Genomic DNA, 19,593 nt, shown 5'->3' on the forward strand with positions numbered 1-19,593 from the left:
AACGTTAAATAAAAATATCACCCACAATCTTACATATTTTCATTTTTACAACTCCATCCTGATTCTTGTCTGTATCAAACCTATTTTCCTATAAGTATACTCATACTGCATGAGCCATTTTGGATTTTTATTTGGGGACTACAAAAGTAAAAGATAATATTGTAGATAGTAAAGAAGATTAGGAGCTCCATGTACCAGAATGACTTAATAGGGAGATTCAGATAGGACATTCCAATTAATTCTACAAATTTATCTTTTCATCAGGTTATGGGGTTAATATCCCACTATTCTTAACCATTGTGGTTTTGGTTTTTAAACACCAACAAAGCAAAACAAAACAAAACACTTTCTGTTTGTCCTGGTCCAGTGATTTTGTAGCCACCCAGAGAGAGGAAAGAGTATACATCTGGGAACAGAGTTATAAATTCTAGTTCTAGCTCTGCCCTTTAAACTGTGTGGCATGAGCAGGGCATTAAATCCCTTAGGGCCTTTTAGAAGTGACAAAGCTCTCACCATGACTTTGTAAAGGCTATGGATGTTACATGAATTAATTTAGTTCATCTACTGCTTGTGGGGCCAGAGATAAATTTCCCACATTTCTTATTCACACAACAGGAACAATATTATCTTCTCACAGGATTGTTGAAAGAATAAAGTGACGGAATTGTGGAGAGTTTTATAAACTCTTTGTTTTATAAACTCTTAAAGAATTGTACAGCTTTTAGGTGTTCTCATTGCTTGAGATTTTGCTTTATTCTGAATTCTTCAATTCAGCAAACATTAATTATGCCTAATCAATCTATGAGGACAGTGTTGTTGGTTGTGAGAACTCAAAGGTGTTCAGTGGATTCTTAAGTTTCCTCTGATTGAAGTATTTGTTTAAGGTTTCTATGAAGCAATTGCTTGGGCTTTTTGTTGTATGTGGAAGGTGGAGGAAAGGGCATTGTGTTGGAAAACACTGCTTCATCCTTGGGGGACATAGTTGAACTTCTCTTGGCAGGACATGGGGAAAAGTCACCAATAATTGAGAGAAGAAAGTACAAATGGTATCTGAGGAAGATGTTTTTGGTAGGAATTAACGACTATTTTCCTGGCACATTTGTGAGTTCCAATAAATGTGCTTTCGTTTCTTTGTTGTTGTTTTTTTTTTTTTTTCTTTTTAGTGTCTATTTTTGAGAGAGAGAGAGAGAGAGAGAGAGAATATGAGTGGGGGAGGGGTAGAGAGAGAAGGAGACACAGAATGTGAAGCAGGCCTCAGGCTCCAAGCTGTCAGTACAGAGCCTGACGTGGGGCTTGAACCCACAAACCGGGAGATCATGACCTGAGTGGAAGTCAGATGCTCAGCTGACTGAGCCACGCAGACGCCCCTCTTTCTCTGTTCTTAACTCCTGCTCATGTCTCTGCCTGGGGACACCTCCCGTTATTCCATCCAGAATCTTCCATAAAGCCATTCGTTGGCTACCAACCTGATGTACTCTACCTCATTTGCACTCCCCCCATAGCACTTTGGTAATAAGACCTTTAGAACCTGTATTGTATTCTGCCTTTACTAAACTATAAAATCCTTGAAGGAAAGAGGTTTTTATTCATTTTAGTATTCTCACCTTAAATTGCCTGGATTCATGTGTCACTTGTGGCCTCAAACAAGTTACTGAACCTCTCTGGGCCTCACTTTGCTCATCTGTGAAGTGGGAATAACAACAGGACCTACACTACAGGATTTCTGTGGGAGTAAGCTCTCACTGAACACTGGTGTTACAAACCCCTGCAACTCAAACACAAGTTTCTGGATCCACTAAGAATTGGGTACCCTGGCAGATACTGAAGGGGTCAGCTTCAGGAGGCCTGGTCTGGGACTCAGAGTCACGGGCTGGTTGGGCTCTAAGACCTCCCTTATGTTCCTCCACGTCTGGCCCAGAACCTCTGACAAAAGCATGATGACCAGGGACTGACAGGGCTGTTATTGCATCTCTCTTCTCCTTTTCTTTTCAGAATTCTTACTGAGTGCACCTGGAAATAGGAGTGCTGCATGATTGTGAGTGGGCAGACCACTTATTTCTCTGCATGCCCCCTCTTGGTCCTGCCCCTTCACATTTCCTTCTCAACTATAATGAATTTAAAAACTTCAAGGGAGCAAAAAGGAACGCCAAAGCTCAGTCAGTGGGGCAGGGAGAATAGGGATGAATGAAGGGCATGCAGAGATCAGGGAATAGGGAAGCAGGAGCAAGGTTCAGAAGTCATCAAAGAAAAAGATGACAACAGAAGGGACAGGAAGAGTGGGGAAGGTTGAAGGTAGGAAGGTAGTTGTCCCAACTTCCCAGGAGGTAGTCAGGGCAGATGTTTGCTTAGAACCTGTGGGCTTTCTAATTCTCAGTCACAGCCTTTAGGAAGTTGAGTTACTGTTCAGGAGAGAATCCACTTGCCAAATGGTGGTGCCTCAGTCACATGTTCTGAGCCAGCAGTGGATGACTCCTCCCTTTGTCTAACAAAAATATAAGTATTAAGCTGCTAAACTCAATATTAAATAGGAATGTTGAATCAGACTTACTGTACAGTTTAGAAGAGAAGTCGCTCTAGATACAAATCAAGATCTTTCTCTGTACTTCATAACTATTTTCAGTCACAGATGATGATCGAGCATTCTGGATTTTGTGTAAAATGATCCTATTAAGCTCAAGGGAGGAGAGGCATAGGCCCAAAGAACATGAAGTTATACTGCTATCATATTCACTGATATTTAAATTGTGAGAAGTAAGACCAAGGTAAATTTTCAAAAACATTTTTTTCTCTTTAAAAACATAGTGGGTAATTTTGGCTCAAGAATGGTGTACAACTCTTTACATATTCTCTCTATGGTGGGTTTGCTGTAGGCACGTTGTGATTAGTCAGAAAATAATTTTTGCCTCCTCAGGCCTCTGTGACTCTTGTATTGGAGCTGAAGAGGAGTCTTGATAATATAAACCCATTTATAGCTTTAGGGGCTTGTCACTGAGTTGTTTCTTAATTCTGTTTTGTCACAATTGAAACAAAACTGAACATGCACATGTGTACCCACACACAGACACCCCTTGCCTATATTTGAGTTGGAAATAAAAAAGCTTGAGGCAATGAAATGAGTGGGTTGATTATAAATTTAATCTCCAGGACTTGGGGTGCTTGGGTGGCTCAGTCCGTTAAACATCTGACTCTTGATTTTCTCTCAGGGCATGATCCCATAGTTTGTGGGATCGAGTCCCATTTTGGGCTCCAAGCTGATAGTGTGGAGCCTGGCTGGGATTCTCTTTCTTTCTTTCTTTCTTTCTTTCTTTCTTTCTTTCTTTCTCTCTCTCTCTCTCTCTCTCTGCCCTCCCCTCCCCTCCCCTCCCCTCTCTCCAAACATTAAAAAACCCAAACCTCCAGGACTTGAGAATGAGACAATTCTAATAATTGAAAAAACAAAGGTAAGAAAATTGCACAGATTTGGAATGCCAATTGTACATTCAAACAGTGCGACACACTTGTTAGGCTAATGTGTCAAAGTAATTGTTAGAATTTTAGTGAATTCATTTTAGATCTTCAAATCTTTCAGAATTTCATAAAAACCCTTATTTAAAAATGAAATTTGAAATGAACGATTCCCCAGTATAGGAAGCAGCCAGAATTCTAAAACCGAATTGTGAAAGGTCATTTTTAAAGCTCAAATGGACAGCTGAACAGAATGATTTATTTCTGTGAAAGACCAACTACTTAGTTTCTGGATGTTGTCTGCTGTCATTTAGAGCATTTTCTATTCTGTCTTGCCTCTTGCTTAGCCCCTGTTTTATATTATCTTTTCCCTTATTTATACCCATCATCTTTTTCTTTTTTTAATGTTTTTATTTTTTTTCTTTTTTAAAATTTTCCGTGCCTGCCTTATTTTTTCTGTGATTTTCAATTTCCTCCTACTTTACTTCTGTCTTTTCCCCATCAGCTTTGCCTACCCCCTACTCTTAAAGGATAATACTAGGGAATTAAAATGATCTTACTTATTGGGGAAAGTTGTATATTTTCCATTAGTATTTATCAAGACAAGAAAGAATTTTATATATATTTTTGCAAACAAAAAAGTAAATGAAGCAGCTATAAATTTATATGATACCCCCTAGCCCTTGCTTATATTCTGATATTCAAGGGGTGTGCTCAACAGGAACAGAGAAGTAGAGGGAAGGTTGTATTTGAGGCATGTAGCAGAAAAGTGGAACAGGATTTTACCTCTCTCATTTTTTTTTCCTAAGGCACTCCTGGCTCATTAGTAAGTAGTGGAGGGATGATCCAACATAGAAGGCTTTCAACCACTCTTCCCTTCTCAAGTGTTCTTGATGATTTTTTTTTAAATAGGCTGATCTGCTTCTCCTATCAAGTAGTGAGCCACATGGCCTCTGTTATATTGAAACTGCTGAGCTTGATGGGTAAGTTATTAAAGTCAGAATAATGAATTAGATTCATTTTTAGTTTAACAGTAATAGCTTTAGGAACAGGACTTAACCTAAATCTTATTTTTCACTTAATTTTCTTGGAACAACTAGGAATATAACTTGCAAATTCTATTATTTGTTAATTACTTTGTGGATCTGTAGAAAGCTCTGTCTTTTCTCTTGAATTTATTTTCTTTGAGAAACAGTGAGTTAAATAGATCTATGTCTATTTGGCCTGGGTGGTCCTACCCTTGATTTAGGCAGTAGCTAAAATAGTGCTGAGAGGGAAATTTATGGCACTATATGCATACACTTGAAAAGAAAAAAAGAATCTCAAATCAATAATGCAATATCCCATCCCAAGAACCTCTAAAATAACAGTATAAACCCAAAGCAAACAGAAGGAAGCAGATGAAGATAAGAGCAGAAATCAGTGAACTTGAAAGCAGAAAACAAAAAGAGAAAAATCGATGAAACAAAGAGCTGATTCTTTGAATACATCAATAAATTTGGTAAACCTTAGGAACACTGAAAAAGAAAAAAAAAAGACACAAAATAGCAATATCATGAATGAACCAGGGGATATTATGACAGATCATGAAGATGCCAGAAGGTTGAGAAAATCCTCCAAGCAGTTTTATACATACATATTTAACAACTTAGATGAAAAAGACCACTTCATCACAACACAAAGTACCACAACAAACTCAATGTGAAGTAGACAATTTGAATCGCCCTGTAACTTTTAAGGAAATTGAATTCAAATGTAAAACATAAAGCTATAAAACTTTTAGAGAATACCGTAGGAGAAAATCTTCAAGATCTAGAGCTAGTCAAAGAGGTCTTAGACTTGACACAAAAAGCATATAATTCATAAAAGGAAAATTGGATAAATCAGACTTCCTCAAATTAAAAATTGTAACTGTGCAAAAGGCCTTGTTAACAGGATGAAAAAAACAAACTACGGACTAGGAGAAAATATTTGCAAACTGTCTGTCTGACAAAATATTTTTATCTTGAATATTTGAAAAATGCTGAAAACTCAATATTAAGAAAACAATCTAATTAGTAAATTAGCAAATGATATGAAGGGACATTTCACCAGAGATGACATACAGATGGCCAATAAACACATAAAAAGATGTTCAACATCATTAGTCCTTTGGGACATTAAAATTAAAACCACAATGAGATGTCAGTACATACCTATCAGAATGGCTAAAATTAAAAATAGTGACAGCTCCAAATGCTGGCAAGGATTTAGAGAAACATGATCACTCACATATTGCTGATAGGAATGTAAAATACTACAATCACTCTGGAAAATAGTTTGGCAGTTTCTTAAAAAGCTAAACATGCAACTACCAGACAACCCAGTAATTTCACTCCTGTACATTTATACCATGGAAATAAAGACTTAAGGTACACAAAAACTCGTACACAAATGTTTATGGCAGCTTTATGTGTAACATCCAAAAATTAGAAACAACGTGGATATCCTTCAACAGGTTGAACAAACGGTGGTATATCCATACCGTAGAACACTATTGAGCAATAAAAAGGAATGCTATTGATGCATTCAACAACATGGATAAATCTTCAGAGAATTATGATGAGTAAAAAAGCCAATCCCAAAAGGTCACATCCCAAAGGTCCATTTATGTAGCATTCTTGAATTGGCAAAATGATAGAAAGGGACCACTGATTAGTGGTTGGTGGAGGCAGGGAAGTGTGTGTGGCTATATGTGATGTCAGTGTTCCCCATCTTGACTGTATCGGTGTCCATTGTGATATTGTGACATCGTGATAGTTTTGCAAAATGTTGCTGTTGGGGAAACTAAGGAAAGGGTATACAGGATCTTTGTGTATTATTTCTTATGCTGAAAGTCATTTTGAAGTTTGAAGCCAAGATACTGAGGCATAGGAAGAAGACTATGGCATGACACAACACTATTAATTAGGAGTCTTGGGGATTACTTTTCCCTTTTAGTTTACACATCTGAAGATGGACGTGAGATGCTGGAGAGAATTCTGAGGAAGTAGCTTAAAAAGGTGATAAACCTTGATGAATGACACGTTGTGTAGAGCTAGGTTAAGGAACGATGGCTGTCTTGCTTAACTGGTGCCACTGCCTAATATAAGTTTGCTTAAACGATGGGCACATTGGCCCTTTGGCCTCAATGCCACTATCTCACTCTTGTTCTTCAAGCCCAGCTCAATTTCTACCTCAGTTTGAAGTTCTTCTTGAGTATCTCAACCCCTACTCATTTCTGCCTCTTAGGAGTTGATAGATTTGGCAAAGACTGAGCCATGAGATTAGTTTTAAACAAGGTAACTGCAATTATATATCCAACTTAGTGTCTCCTACAGAAAGCTATTTCACCAAGGGGGTACTCCTTGAATTGGTTTCATGCTGTCATATCATTGTGAAACTCCTTTATGGGAATTTTAGATTAAATGCCCTCTCAAGTACCTGCTTCTTGGTTCTCTGAATTCAGTTATTTCATGGTTTGTCATTCCAAATGGTGATATTTGCTTTTTACCTACCACTTCTTTCCCTCAAGAGAACAGTAACCCTTGTGGGGCAGCACTGAATCTCATGGGTGACTATGGTATGTATTCAATCAGTATTTGCTGACTGAGTGAACTCACTACTAAACATTTCCACAAAAGAACTCTGACCAATGATGTTAAGCTACAGTAGAAGAAAACTAGGTTGAACTCAGTGAGAAAACCAGCATGTCAAGCCCTTACATGCGAGATGTGAGTAATGGCCATAGAATCTTCACAACTGGTCATTACATGAGGACCACAGGGCCATCTGTCCAATGTATCTGTGGTTCTGCCTGAAAGAAGATGACCAGCTCACTACGACCTGCTGAGTTCCTGTCTGGTTGTATGATTCCAGACTTGTGGGATTTTGGGCTTGATTCTCCACAGGGCAGAAAGCTATATTCCCCTTCCCATTTAAATTGCAGCTACTGTGAAATTAGCCATGACCATCTTTTACAAGTAAAATTCTCATGTAGATAGTAGACTCCAGAGTGATACTGGCCTCCTTTATTTGGCAACTGTGTTCCCATTCCTAATGTGTTTTGTAACTCATGCATGATGTCTGAGTAGGTTCGAATGAAACCATATTTATTATGTACTCTGTTCTTTCAAATAACAAAACAGATTACTGTGTTGTTATGCAGATGTGCCATGGGTGGAATGCCAACTCTCGGGAGCATGCAAAGCCCTGTCCACTTTACTGAGACATTGTGAGAGGTGTGAATGACATTTGAAGGGAGTTTCTTGAATCTCTTATGTTGGGTTTTGCATGTGCTGCACCCGCCTGATTACTTTATGTAAGATGCTATTGGGCTGTTCCATGTAAAAATTCATGTTGTGTCAATTAATTTCATAGGGAAACGAACCTGAAAGTCCGCCATGCACTATCAGTTACCTCAGAACTTGGAGCAGATATTAGCAGACTTGCAAAGTTTGATGGTAAGTGTTTAAAACAGACAAACAAAAATCACAAAACCAAAAAGTAATGTAATGAAATAATTATCGGAAATTTAATTCATGTTTCTTTTTACTTGGTGGAAGGACATAAAATTCTGCAGGCATCAAAGCCTGTAATCTCATGCAAAAGAGTAAAAATGTTTACCAAGGGGAGAATGGCTTTATTAGTTCATTGTTCATTTCATCCTTGTTTCCTCTTCTGTAGATCTCATTTCCTTTAGTCCCACAATACCCTTCCTTTGCCTGACCTTGGCCTCCCTGGGGTCCTGTGCAGATTTGCTGTGGATGAACACAAGCCATACTTGTACTTCTAGCTCTAAGTCTAACCATTCATCTATTTTTTGGCTCCATGACAAAGACCAAATACTAGACTGCAAAGTTTGCCAAGAAAATAATCCAGCCTCATATATTTCTGTATCTTGCATAGTGCCTGGCATAATGTCTTAAAGGTAGTAAGTGTTCAGGAAGAAAATTCTGATTTATTAGTAAGTCGGTCAGCTGTTGCTCTTTGAGACCATGGTTTCCTTATCACAACTTTCACACCACTCAACCCAGTCCCTTCTTCTCAGCATGGGAAACCATCTCCTCTGCCTGTTCTGTTCCACCTATGTCTTGTTATTTTCTGTTAAAGTTGTCACAGAGAAGCAAAATCCTTCAAGAGTAAAAGGAAAGAACCATTAACAGTAGGGCTATAGGCACCAGAATAGGCTATGGGAGAATCTTTGGGTTCAGTGGTCTCTTGCTTTACACATTTGTATGTCTGTCCTTGAACACAAATATTTCCATATAGACTAGTTTTATTTATTAATGAATCTTTGAGTTTGAGACGGTCTTCCAAATATTTTCTTTGGAGTCTATTTAAAGGAAAATGTGGTCAGGCGTCCTAGCATGATCCTATGAGTTAAAGCACTGGTGAATTTTAAATTGTCAAATTTCCCCAGTGCACCGCTTAGAGTTTATATTGCCTGTACTTTGCATTTGCTTATAAACTCTGTCTAGAGGCTGTTAATATTTTCATCTCTATTAAATGTGTGCTGTTATAATAAATGTTTATAGAAAAAAATATTCCTCCAGTTTGAGATTTAAGTCAGGGGAATAGCCAGGAAACTTTAAATGGCCCAAGAAATACTTTGATTGGAGTAAAACAAATTATACATTTTCTACTAAGTAATTTTTTCAATGAAAATTTACTGTTCTTTGAATCCAAGGAAAGTAAATTCTTTTCATGAATCAAAATACTTGCTTAAAATATTTCATAGAATATTTATGGAGTCCTAAAAGGGCAACCTAAATATAATTTACCATTACTCATTTCTTTCCTGGCAGAATTGTACCTTTATTCCTCTATCAATCTATGAGGAGGTAAAAATTCCTGCTTTTTAGTCTTCTTTACCATAAAAAAGCAGAAAATTATTGTTATAATTGCCCACTTCACTTTTTTCATACTGTGATTCAGTTCAGACACTAAGAAATCTTAGCGGTGTAAACAGTAAAAGTTTTTTTCTTGTGCATGTCATATTCTGATGTAGGTCAGGCGGCCTTTTCCATCTTATAGCCATGGTGCCTAGACTAATGGCCTCTAAGGTCACCACACTAAAGCAAGGACACACTGACTTTTAACTGCTTCTTCCTTTGACATTTTGTTGACCAGTGTGAGTCACATGGGCCTGGCCCAAATGCAAGGGAGGCTGGGAAATAACAAGCAGATACATTTGTTGAGTGCTGTCTTTACCATACCCTCCAAGAATTCTGATCATAGGTCAAGGCCAGGATAGTGCATCAAGGGCCAGGGTGGATTAGGTTGATTTCTTACATGCAACTGTAGGAATGGGGCCAAGAATCCTCCTTCTCAGTCAGAGTATGACTCCTCTTACTCTCTATCTCTTCTACCCTGTTTGGCTTTTTCTTTTTCTCATAGCACATATCACCATCTGGCATACTCTATAACTTATTTATTTTCTGTTTATTATTTATTGTTCATCTCTGCTTGCTGCAGTGTAAGCCACATGGGGATCTTTGTTTTGCTCACTGTTATATGCCAAGTTCCTAGAACAATGCCTTGCACATAATAGGTGCTAGATAAATACTTGTTCAGTGCATGAATAAATGGTTGCAAATGCCAGAAATGGGGGGCAGGATCAACATGAGGCCCCAGAAAGACAGGGGAAGGCAAAGGAAGGGCCTAAGGTCAAGTGATTGGGAATGGTGGGTGGAAGAATGGGGTGAGGTAGAAACTTCCTGATGGGAACTTGAAGGATGAAGCAAGAGTGCTGGGTACCCTGCTCCTGGAGGGCAGGTGGCTGAGAGAGGGCTTATCTGTTGTGGTGATTTTATAAGGTCTTCATCTCAGAATATTTTTTCAAACAAAATTTAACACATAGGCACCACATGTAAGTCAATAAAAGTGGTGCTGCTCAGGCTGAAGCCAGAAGACATTTCCTCACCTAAAATAGTTTCTTTCATATAGCTGGGGTATCCTGAAAGGTTAAGGGACTTGCCTCTTTATGAAAACAGTTTTTAAAAATATTTCATACAATTTGTTTTTAAAGTACATTAATAATTATTACATACTAGATGTGGCTTGAATTTGCTTCATGGAGCATAAGTAACTCATCAAATCTTTAACATAATTGTTTTCTCAAAGGCAACACAGACCTCTCTATTTAGAAATCATTTATACTTAAACTGTGGTCACTTTTCAGTTTAGAACTGAACTAAGGACCAGATTTCTGTTGAATTTACTCTTTTGTTCTTGAATTTTGTGTTGAATTTAAATCTACCTTAAAGTTTAAGGCAATATTTTGAATTGAACTTTATATTAAAATATGATTTCCTATTTCCAAGAAAGCATCTTGGAATAACTAGAGGGATTAAGGGGAAATAAACTAGACACAATATACAAATTATATTTTCCCTGTTAGCAGCTACATTTAAAGACCAGAAAGGTGATGCAAGATGTGGTATGGAAAGTCTTTGAAAGTGTTGGGATAGTTAATAAACACTAAATCCTTCCCATTAAAGCTCTTGCTTTCTTAAAGCCTTCAACTTTTCCTCTACTCCATTCTTTCCAAACCCTAGTTTAGACATGTTCATTTCAGTCTTTCCCTGCCTCTGACACACATATTCGAACCCTCTATACTATAAGCACACATTTCTCTACCCGTTTCTCTCTTCCCTTCCCTCCATTTATTACTAATCTATTTCCATCTTCCTCTTCCACCCTTTGTGTTAGCTTACATGTGCTGTCTCCCAGCATACATTATCTCATTTTCTGTAATTCTTCACCGATTCTGTTTTCATTGCTCTCTCCATATTAATTAAGTAATGAAATCCATTTATTAAGCATCTCCTAGGCACAAGATGCAGTGGGAAGTGTGTAGGATTAGAGGATATCTCCACATGTATTATCTAGTTTCCTTTGATACCTTTTCTCCTCCATTCCTTTCTTTAGCCCCTCCCCTTTTTTTGTCTTTATTCACCGTTGTCATAATGGTTTATCACTAGATTTCAGGTTTTCCTCTGATGACTAGAAAAACCTTCCTTGAGTCGTGGGAAGTGAAACCACATATTGCATCCTTTAGTTTAAGCTAAAAGCATGATATCAACATAGTGTACATTTGGAAGTGCCCTGCCTAGCTGTGGCATGGTCTAATAGATGACACAGACATGTGAGGCACGCCCTTTCCCATGCTCTCTGTCTGTGCTAAGTATATCTTTTAGCTTGTGACTTCTGGGCAAATCTGGGTATGGTGTTATTTTTGCTTCTAGTTACTGTGTGGTTTTTCTTCTGAGACTTTGCCAAAATACTTTCTCTAGCACCAAACTACAGTTTTTTGTTTTTGAATCGTAAGTGCACATCTTCCAAGTATTTGGAGACCTGAGTTTCCCACTCATATTCCTAGAGAAGTCCTCATGGGGGACACCAAGACTCAAAACTGAGATGGCTAGGGCCTTAGGATATCCCTCATAAGTCTTCCTGCCTCCTCACTTTTGCACCTAAACCCGAGGACAGTGTCTTGCTAGTAACCTCCTTGGGCATGGCATGAAACTTTCATTCATTCTTTCATTCATTCACTCAGTCATCTGTCCATTTACTCAGTAAAAAATACATTTAACACATGACCAGGGGCTTGCTAAGCCTGCAGATACAGTGGTTAATAAATCAGACCTAGGCCTTGCTTTCACAGAGCTGATAGCCCGGCAGGGAAGACAGACATTTGAACAAGTGCTCATTCCCAAAGAATGAGCCAAATTTAGTTTGGCAAAGGTCCTACAGTTCTCAGGCCTTAAGCACGTTGTTGACACATAAACACACTCACTATATACCAGGCATTGTGCTAAGTAACTGTACACATTATCTTATTAAATCCTTATAGCCTTGAGAGGAAGAGATTATTACTGCCTCTAATTTATGGGCAAGGAATTTGAGATTCAGAAAAATTGAATAATTTTCCCAATGGCACATGGTTACTAAATGGAGGAGCCAGAATATGAGCCCAAGACTGCTGGCAAAGCCTATTTTATGGAAAGCCACAAGAGGCTGTGAACTACAAGCAGAAAGTCAGCATTGGAGAAGTAGGGGAATTAGCATGACAACCTAGCTCCTGATCAGGATAAGAAATAAATTTTAAGAATACTCTAAATTGAAAGGCACAAAATTAATTACCAGAGATCAAGTATACCTAGGACTCAGATGACATCATCATATTTTTAAAAAGCAGCAATGTTCTCAGTGATCTTGAATGTCAGGATCCCTGACAAGAGTTTATAGAAGAGTTGGCTAAATGTAGAGACTAGTACATGCAAGACAGTGTTTTGGGTTTTGGTAGGTAAATCTATTTATTTAAAAATTTTTTATATAAATGTTTTTATACATTTCTAACATCAGAAAATAATTGATAAATAGTCTGTTGAATTTTGTAAGGAAAAATAAATAAGTTGATCTAATATTGTAACAAGTCTAAAAATAGAGCAGGCCTTGATTTTTCATGTTAAAGTTTTACGGGAATTGAAAAGCTTTTTATAAATAAGTAGCTGGAGATAGTTTTCAGTTATACATTTGTAGACTGGACATTTTTATGCCTTGGGGAAAGTGCTGGATATAAATTGTGCAAATGTGTTTAAGAATCTGTTGCATATTGTTACTGACTGGACTGAGATCTGTTTTTTTGCAGTTTATGACAAGTTTACATATTTTGTATGACTGTTAATACTGAGTTCCGAACCAGGGAAAGGTTGACTCTTTATTTCAGGAATCTTGGTGTATTTTATGGTCCTTTATAAAGAATAGCATGTGTGTAATTAAAATACACAAAAACAAACATCTCTTTTTTGTTAAAAAAAAAAGGCTTGGTCAACATCTTATGACTTTTTACTTACCAGATAGTTTCCCATTCACCTGGACAGAGGCACAGCCCAACAGCATAGCTGATATGATTGTAGGAGACATATATTCCATCTAAAGGCAAGAAGAACAGCTTCCCTTTTTACTGCTGGTATTGATATGGCTATTATGGTAGTGATGATGGGTGGCTGAGGCTTGAAGTTTGAAGAATGAAGAGGCTTTAGAAAATAGGAAGGTGACACTCTTCTTTCTAAGAAAAAAAAATTTATCACATCATCAGGGCAACAATTAATGGTCAATCTCCTAAACTCTGAGAAACTCTTGGCTGGAGAAACTCTTTAACAGCAATGATGATGTCTTACTCAGTAGATAATTTGTCTTATTAAAGAGTTGCAGTGCAGATAATCAAGAAATAATGCTAATAATAATATACATCACGAAAGCCAACTTCTCTGGAGAATCATGGAATATTGGGTATTGACTTCCATTTTCATGATAAACTATAGATTTCCATTTGGAGGTAAATGCTTTAGGTAAAAAAAGTTATTAGGTTGGTTATTAACCAACAACCCAGATGACTAAATTTAGAGTCCTGAGGAAGGGTGAGAATAAAATCTTGTGGATTTTGTCTAGGATGGACCTAGAATATTTCTGTGTGACTGTGAACTGGGTGAATTGCTATCTGCTTTCATATCTGTTCTCCTCAGAGGGGAAAACATAAAACTAGCTAGTCTGATTATATTTCTATCTCCTCATTGACATGATCTTTGTCCCAGTTGTTTCATTGCGCATTAAAGATGACTTTGTGCTCTAAACATGTTTATAGTGAATAACCATCTGAGAAAAAAATACTATTTTTCCTAAATTGTTTTCTCATTCATTGTCTAACTGACTGTTTACTGCCTCCAACTCTTTTCCAGTACTATTAACAAAAGGAAGAAGGGTCCTAAAGTTTTTCCTTAGTCTTTATTATGCTTTATGGCTAGGGTACCTATTTGTTTGCTTCTGATGTGCTTTAAGGTTCCCCCTTTCCCTGCCTAGAGTTCTCAGATATGTTTGTATCTTGTTAGAGTTAGGTCAACCTAAGCCCATGATGGTGGCTAGCCTCCTAGGTCTTCCACTCCTCTTTTATCATTATCACCATGGAAATAAATCCACTTCTTTCATTCATCTTAAATCTACTCTAGCACCCATCTCAATTCCCACCTTCTCTTTGGAAACCATAGGAAATTTTTTTCCATCTCTACAACAAATATGCACTAAGATCTTATTATGTAGGCAGTATGGTAGGCTATGGGGATACGACGTGAATACAGTGCTCTCTTGAGAGGAAACTATTTACCCTTTTTTGGAAAAGGGAAGAAAAAGTTTGGAAGCTTTTGTTTTATGCTAACAAGGCTAAGAAAGGGGAAGCTGAGTACTTCTGAAGACAAAAAAGAAAAAAAAGAAAATGTACTTTGGCTTTGTTCCCACCACTTTGTTTTGACCAGGCTCTGTATTTAGTACTTAAATCAGTAGGACCACACTCTTTGAGAAAGGCTGAATTGGGGGTTGGCCTCCAAGAACCAAGGCAGAACCCCTTGGCCTTACTGCCTGTTCCTGTCTAGAACCACACCCTTGGTGTCAGGCCAGAAGTTGGAAGAGCCTTGGGGCCAGGGAGGAGTGAGCCAACATGTTCAAGGCTGTATTTGTCTCCATGTCAGTCTTTGCTTGCGACAATAAAAATGATCAAATGAGCCTGTTTTTTATATTTCTATTGGCAGGGACTGTGTATCATGTTGTTTTTGCCCAAAACACATTTTTATTTATTTATGTTTTTTTGGTGGCCAACTTTGAAGACTTGAGAAATTGAGTCTTGGGTCAAGAAACTGGAATAAGCTTTAAGGGTTGCTATCAACCCAATATTTTATGCAAGTTTTGCTGGCGATACTCAATTCAAAGTTCTATAAAATTTAGGAATGAAAATTATTGGTCAAGAGGAAAAGACTTTGAATTCTTAGAATTTAGAAAAAGTCCCCTCTTCCACAACATAATTGTCCAAACAACTTGGGCCAGTTGACATCAACTTTAATTTACTTTTTAATATCAGTGATAGGCCATAATGGGAGCAACCAGAATTTAGCCACTTCCCTTTGTATAAAAAATGACTTTGTGCAGGTTATTTAACCTCACCCAAATCATCCTGCCAGTACTCTCGATAAGTGGTGGATGTCCAGGAAGCCGCTAGTGAATGCCCAAGTGGGGGCTATTCAGGCAGCACCTTTGTTATAACTGGGGAAAGGAAAAAGGAGTTTGGAAAAAGCAGTCCTTAGGCCCCGAGGCCCTCTCTCCTTTCTGTTTTTTGTTTATTTTTTTGTTTTTCATGCAAGATCCAATGTTAGTAATCTGGTTGGCCAGGAGTCATCAGGCCATGTGAAAACTGGCTGCTGTCACCTCTAAGAGTTTTAAAAGCAAAAGTTATCATCATAGGAAGGAAGGGTGTCTGTGTAAGAAGCCTCTAGGTTCAGGTGCTGGGTGAGTGGTGTGACAGAGAACTACAGAGGCTCTGTAGGCTGGGCTGGTCTCCTTTCTCTCCAGTCAGTGCGGAAGACTTCCTTTTGTATTTTCCAAATGCCACTTTGTATGTTCCCTTTGGCTTTGATTAAACACGTGTATTTTTATTGTTCTTGAGAGGTGCTAATCTCACTGCCGACTTGGGTTTGAGCCCTGTTTGGATCTCCCCACCACCTCTCTTTTTAATTCCTTTCCCTTTTTGCCCTCTCTCCCTCTGTCTTTCAAGTCTTGGTACTCATTACTTATTGAAGTTTAACCCCAGCAGTTTGCAGTGCAAATGCATTTAATCTAATAGTTGTATTTTGTGAAAAGGTCCATACAAGATTATTTCTGGTTTCTTTTTCTGTCAAAAGAACCCCCACCCTGAAAGTGTATTTTCTTACTGAAATAATGGAACGAATTGATTTATTGATTTGGAATGGGCATACCCTTGGTTTGGAATAGGCCTGGAAGTAAAAAAAAAAAAAAAAACTGGAAACATATTCTGGTCAGGTTGGGACAAGTTATATGGTGGCTTTGAGAGGCCCCAGAACTCTGCATCTAATCAAGATAAGAAGCCTACAACAGCTGAAAAGAATCACATGCATTCTCAGGCACATGTGGCAAACAAGGTCCAGGTTTCTTGGTGGGGGGATATAGTAGGACCCCCGAAATTCTGAGCCTAGAAAGGCCTGATTGACTTTGGTTGTGAAACTGGAAGTATGCCATCTTAACCTCTGTAAAAGTTCACAGTAAGTAAAAAGAGTGTAAGAAAGACCTTTAGGACAGTCCCTGCTTTATCTTTTCAGAAATCATTGTTACAAACTAGAAGTACAGGTAAATGATTTTTATTTAAGGAAAAAAAAAAACCAACCCATGGATCTCAAGGTTTCTATTGTTATTTGAACAATGCGGAAAGCTGTGTTAAAAACACTTAATAGATTTCCATCTTTGTATTCATCGCCCCGCCTCCTCACCTCGCCTCCCGCCCCCGTCAAGCTTGTTTTTTCTAGTACAATCTTGTGTACATAACATTGCACTGTCTAAAAAAAGGAAAAATATCCTGTGTATTAGAAACAGGGTGGTAACACAGTACTGTGGATTTCCAAAGAGAGTTTGAGGTGAGTCATAAACAAGTTTTGTTTTTGTTTTTTTTTACAGGGACTGTTGTCTGTGAGGCGCCTAACAACAAATTAGATAAATTCACAGGGGTTCTCTCTTGGAAGGACAGCAAGCACTCCCTCAACAATGAGAAGATAATCCTGAGGGGCTGCATCCTGAGAAACACCAGCTGGTGTTTCGGAATGGTTATATTTGCAGGTACAGATGACTGCCCAGAGTTGGCTATGGGGGAGTCCTTCCTGAGATATGCATGGGCAGTCTGCATCTCTCCAGGTTGGATGAGCATGGTGCATCTGTTCCACACAAGGTGCTGCTCTGTGTTGACGGCAGAGGACAGCATCACTGCTCTGGAAATAGTCTGGGTGGCCCCCCTGTGTGAGCAGCCACTGACATCATGATCTTATTCTTAAGGGGTGCTTGGGCCCTCATTGCTTGGCGGGTGCTAGATCCCCAATGTTTAATTTTTCTTTCTTTATCTTCACCTCAGTCATGCCCATCCTTGTGTGTATTAATCAACTTTAAAGTGGGGGAAGTAGATGAAACAAAGCCCCCCACCCCTCTCTGCTGTTAATTTTGTAGTTTGCAAAGGTCAGGTAATCCTTTTGGAAAAGGTTTCTTGGAGATACTGCAATCATTTCTGTTTATACTCTGTAGCTTCTTCTATTATTTGTCAGCAGGCAGTGGGTCCTGGAAAGACTACATGATGGAGGCAGTGAGGGAGGGGAAGTGCCTCTTACTCTTCCTGCTGGCTGCTTTCTGCATCTCTACTTTATCTCTACAGGCCCAAGGTGGCATTCTCCTGCTAAGGGAGCTTACAGTAGCTCCACTACATAAAGCCACTCAAATTGTACTCATGGCATCAGTTGCCAGCCCTGGATTTTTAAAAATCCTGTTTATTATGACACCGAAATAAGACGTGTTTTTGGGTCTGTTGACTATGTGCAATCAAAACTGGAATGTTTTTCTTAACTGACTTTCCTCAACAACAACAAATGTTTATTAAAGACTCAAAAGTGTTCCAAACCTGGAAAAGGCCTCCCAATTCCTCCTAAATACTTTCAGCTGTGGATTTTAGTAAGGCTTTTGCTGCTTGGGGTATTGCCATTGTACGGACTTGAGAAATCCCTAGAAATATGGCAGTATATGTTCTTTTATCTGGGGATGAATCTGCTTTCATAATTCTCTCATCAGATGCTTTCATTCATTAGTCAGGGGAATAAACCTGTGACCACATATTTTTTTATTTGCATCTCTCTTGCATTGAAAAAAGAGGCTTATATATCAACCTTCCTTTATCTTCCCACACAATGAAGGGGAGACTTCTTGAAGGTCCTTTCATGGGAAGGACCCTTCTGGTCTGCTTCCTGTCATCATAGAAATTGAGGAGCTTTATCCTAGGAATGGGCTATAGCCCAACATTTTGTTTGCATTCTTGTGAACTTGTTTGGAATGACTGAGCTATGGTTCAGCTACAGCATGTTATGCTAGGACAGCTGCTGTGAGCCACTCAGAAGCCAAGTTTTCCTCCATAAGGTTTGCTCTATGGGAAAATGTGCATACCTAGGAGAAAGAGGGGTAGTAAGTTGAACAGGTCTCCCTCCAAGCAGGTATAATAAAGAGCTCACAGAATTTGGACTGGACAGAGCTAGGTTCAGATTTGTTTACCAGCTGTAGGATGTTAAGCCTTGGTTACTTAAACTTCCTAAACTTTAGTTCCTTCAGCTGTAACATGGGGATAATGAATACATTAGAGTCACTCTAAAGGCTCAGCGAGACAATGCATGTGGAAGAGGATGCTTGATAAATGTTAGTTTTCTTCCTCCCCTGCTTCTTCCTTCTAGCTTCAATTCCAAATGCACTGCCTGCTCCATAGACTGAGAATTGGGAGTGGGTACTGTCCTTTGGATCTTGGCAGGCAGAAGCAGGGAATATCCTCTTCTTTTGTGATATGGACTGGATGTTCACTGGACCTTCATGAGGCAGATATTTGTAAAGCAGAGAATGCCTGCATTGACTTGAGTCTGGGTGCAAATGTTAAGAGGAAGCTTAACTAGAACAGTGACAGGCTGGGAATGGTTGGTTTCATCAATGTCAGATTTGAACAGATGAGTCTTTCATAACCCTGAATCTTAAGATATCTAATTTGGGGAATGAGTTCCAGCTGAACATTAGATCTTATGAAAGTTATCCAAAGTGAATTATTAACTATTCTTTCTTTATTACCCTGGTTGCACCTATCACTAGGGATTGTGTAAGGAATATAGTTGATGCAGACATGGTTTGCTTTACAAATCTATAATTTACGGGGGTTTAATATGCATTAACAGCTAGGTCATGCCTTTCTGTTAATAGTTTTTCTTTCACTCAAGAGAGGAGGAAGTCTTGTTTCTGAGTTGTAGGAGTCTTAGTCATTTAAGGAATCCATAGGAGTTAGCACCATTTGGTGCATAGTAGATTTTTGCATTGGATGTCTTCCATTTGCTCCTCCAGATCTACTCTCACCTTTCCCACTCTTCTTTCTGCCTTGGGAGGCTGACTTGTATGGTTTCCCCAAATAGGTTTCCTTGAATTTTGGCTTCTAGTTAAGGAAGGATCTCAGGAAAAGATCAAAGGGAGAAAGAACACTGAGGTCAAGGTATTTATTTCCCCAAA

At 38.6% G+C, this 19,593-nt stretch overlaps 1 protein-coding gene across 20 annotated transcripts in view; it reads left to right on the forward strand.

The window, feature by feature from the left end:
• Positions 1-19,593, forward strand: part of ATP8B4 (ATPase phospholipid transporting 8B4 (putative)) — a 272,767-nt gene that overhangs the window by 131,972 nt on the left and 121,202 nt on the right. For 19 of the 20 annotated variants that reach the window (XM_060618559.3, XM_060618571.3, XM_060618558.3 and 16 more), the window contains 3 exons: positions 4,357-4,427; positions 7,843-7,925; positions 16,981-17,139. In XM_060618559.3, coding sequence (XP_060474542.3) covers positions 4,357-4,427; positions 7,843-7,925; positions 16,981-17,139 — 313 coding nt within the window. The remainder of the gene's footprint in view (positions 1-4,356; positions 4,428-7,842; positions 7,926-16,980; positions 17,140-19,593) is intronic. The other variant, XM_078448595.2, reaches the window with a different exon arrangement.

Source organism: Panthera onca, chromosome B3, assembly GCF_046562875.1.
Source record: "Panthera onca isolate mPanOnc1 chromosome B3, mPanOnc1 haplotype 2, whole genome shotgun sequence".
Classification (NCBI taxonomy): Eukaryota; Metazoa; Chordata; class Mammalia; order Carnivora; family Felidae; genus Panthera; species Panthera onca.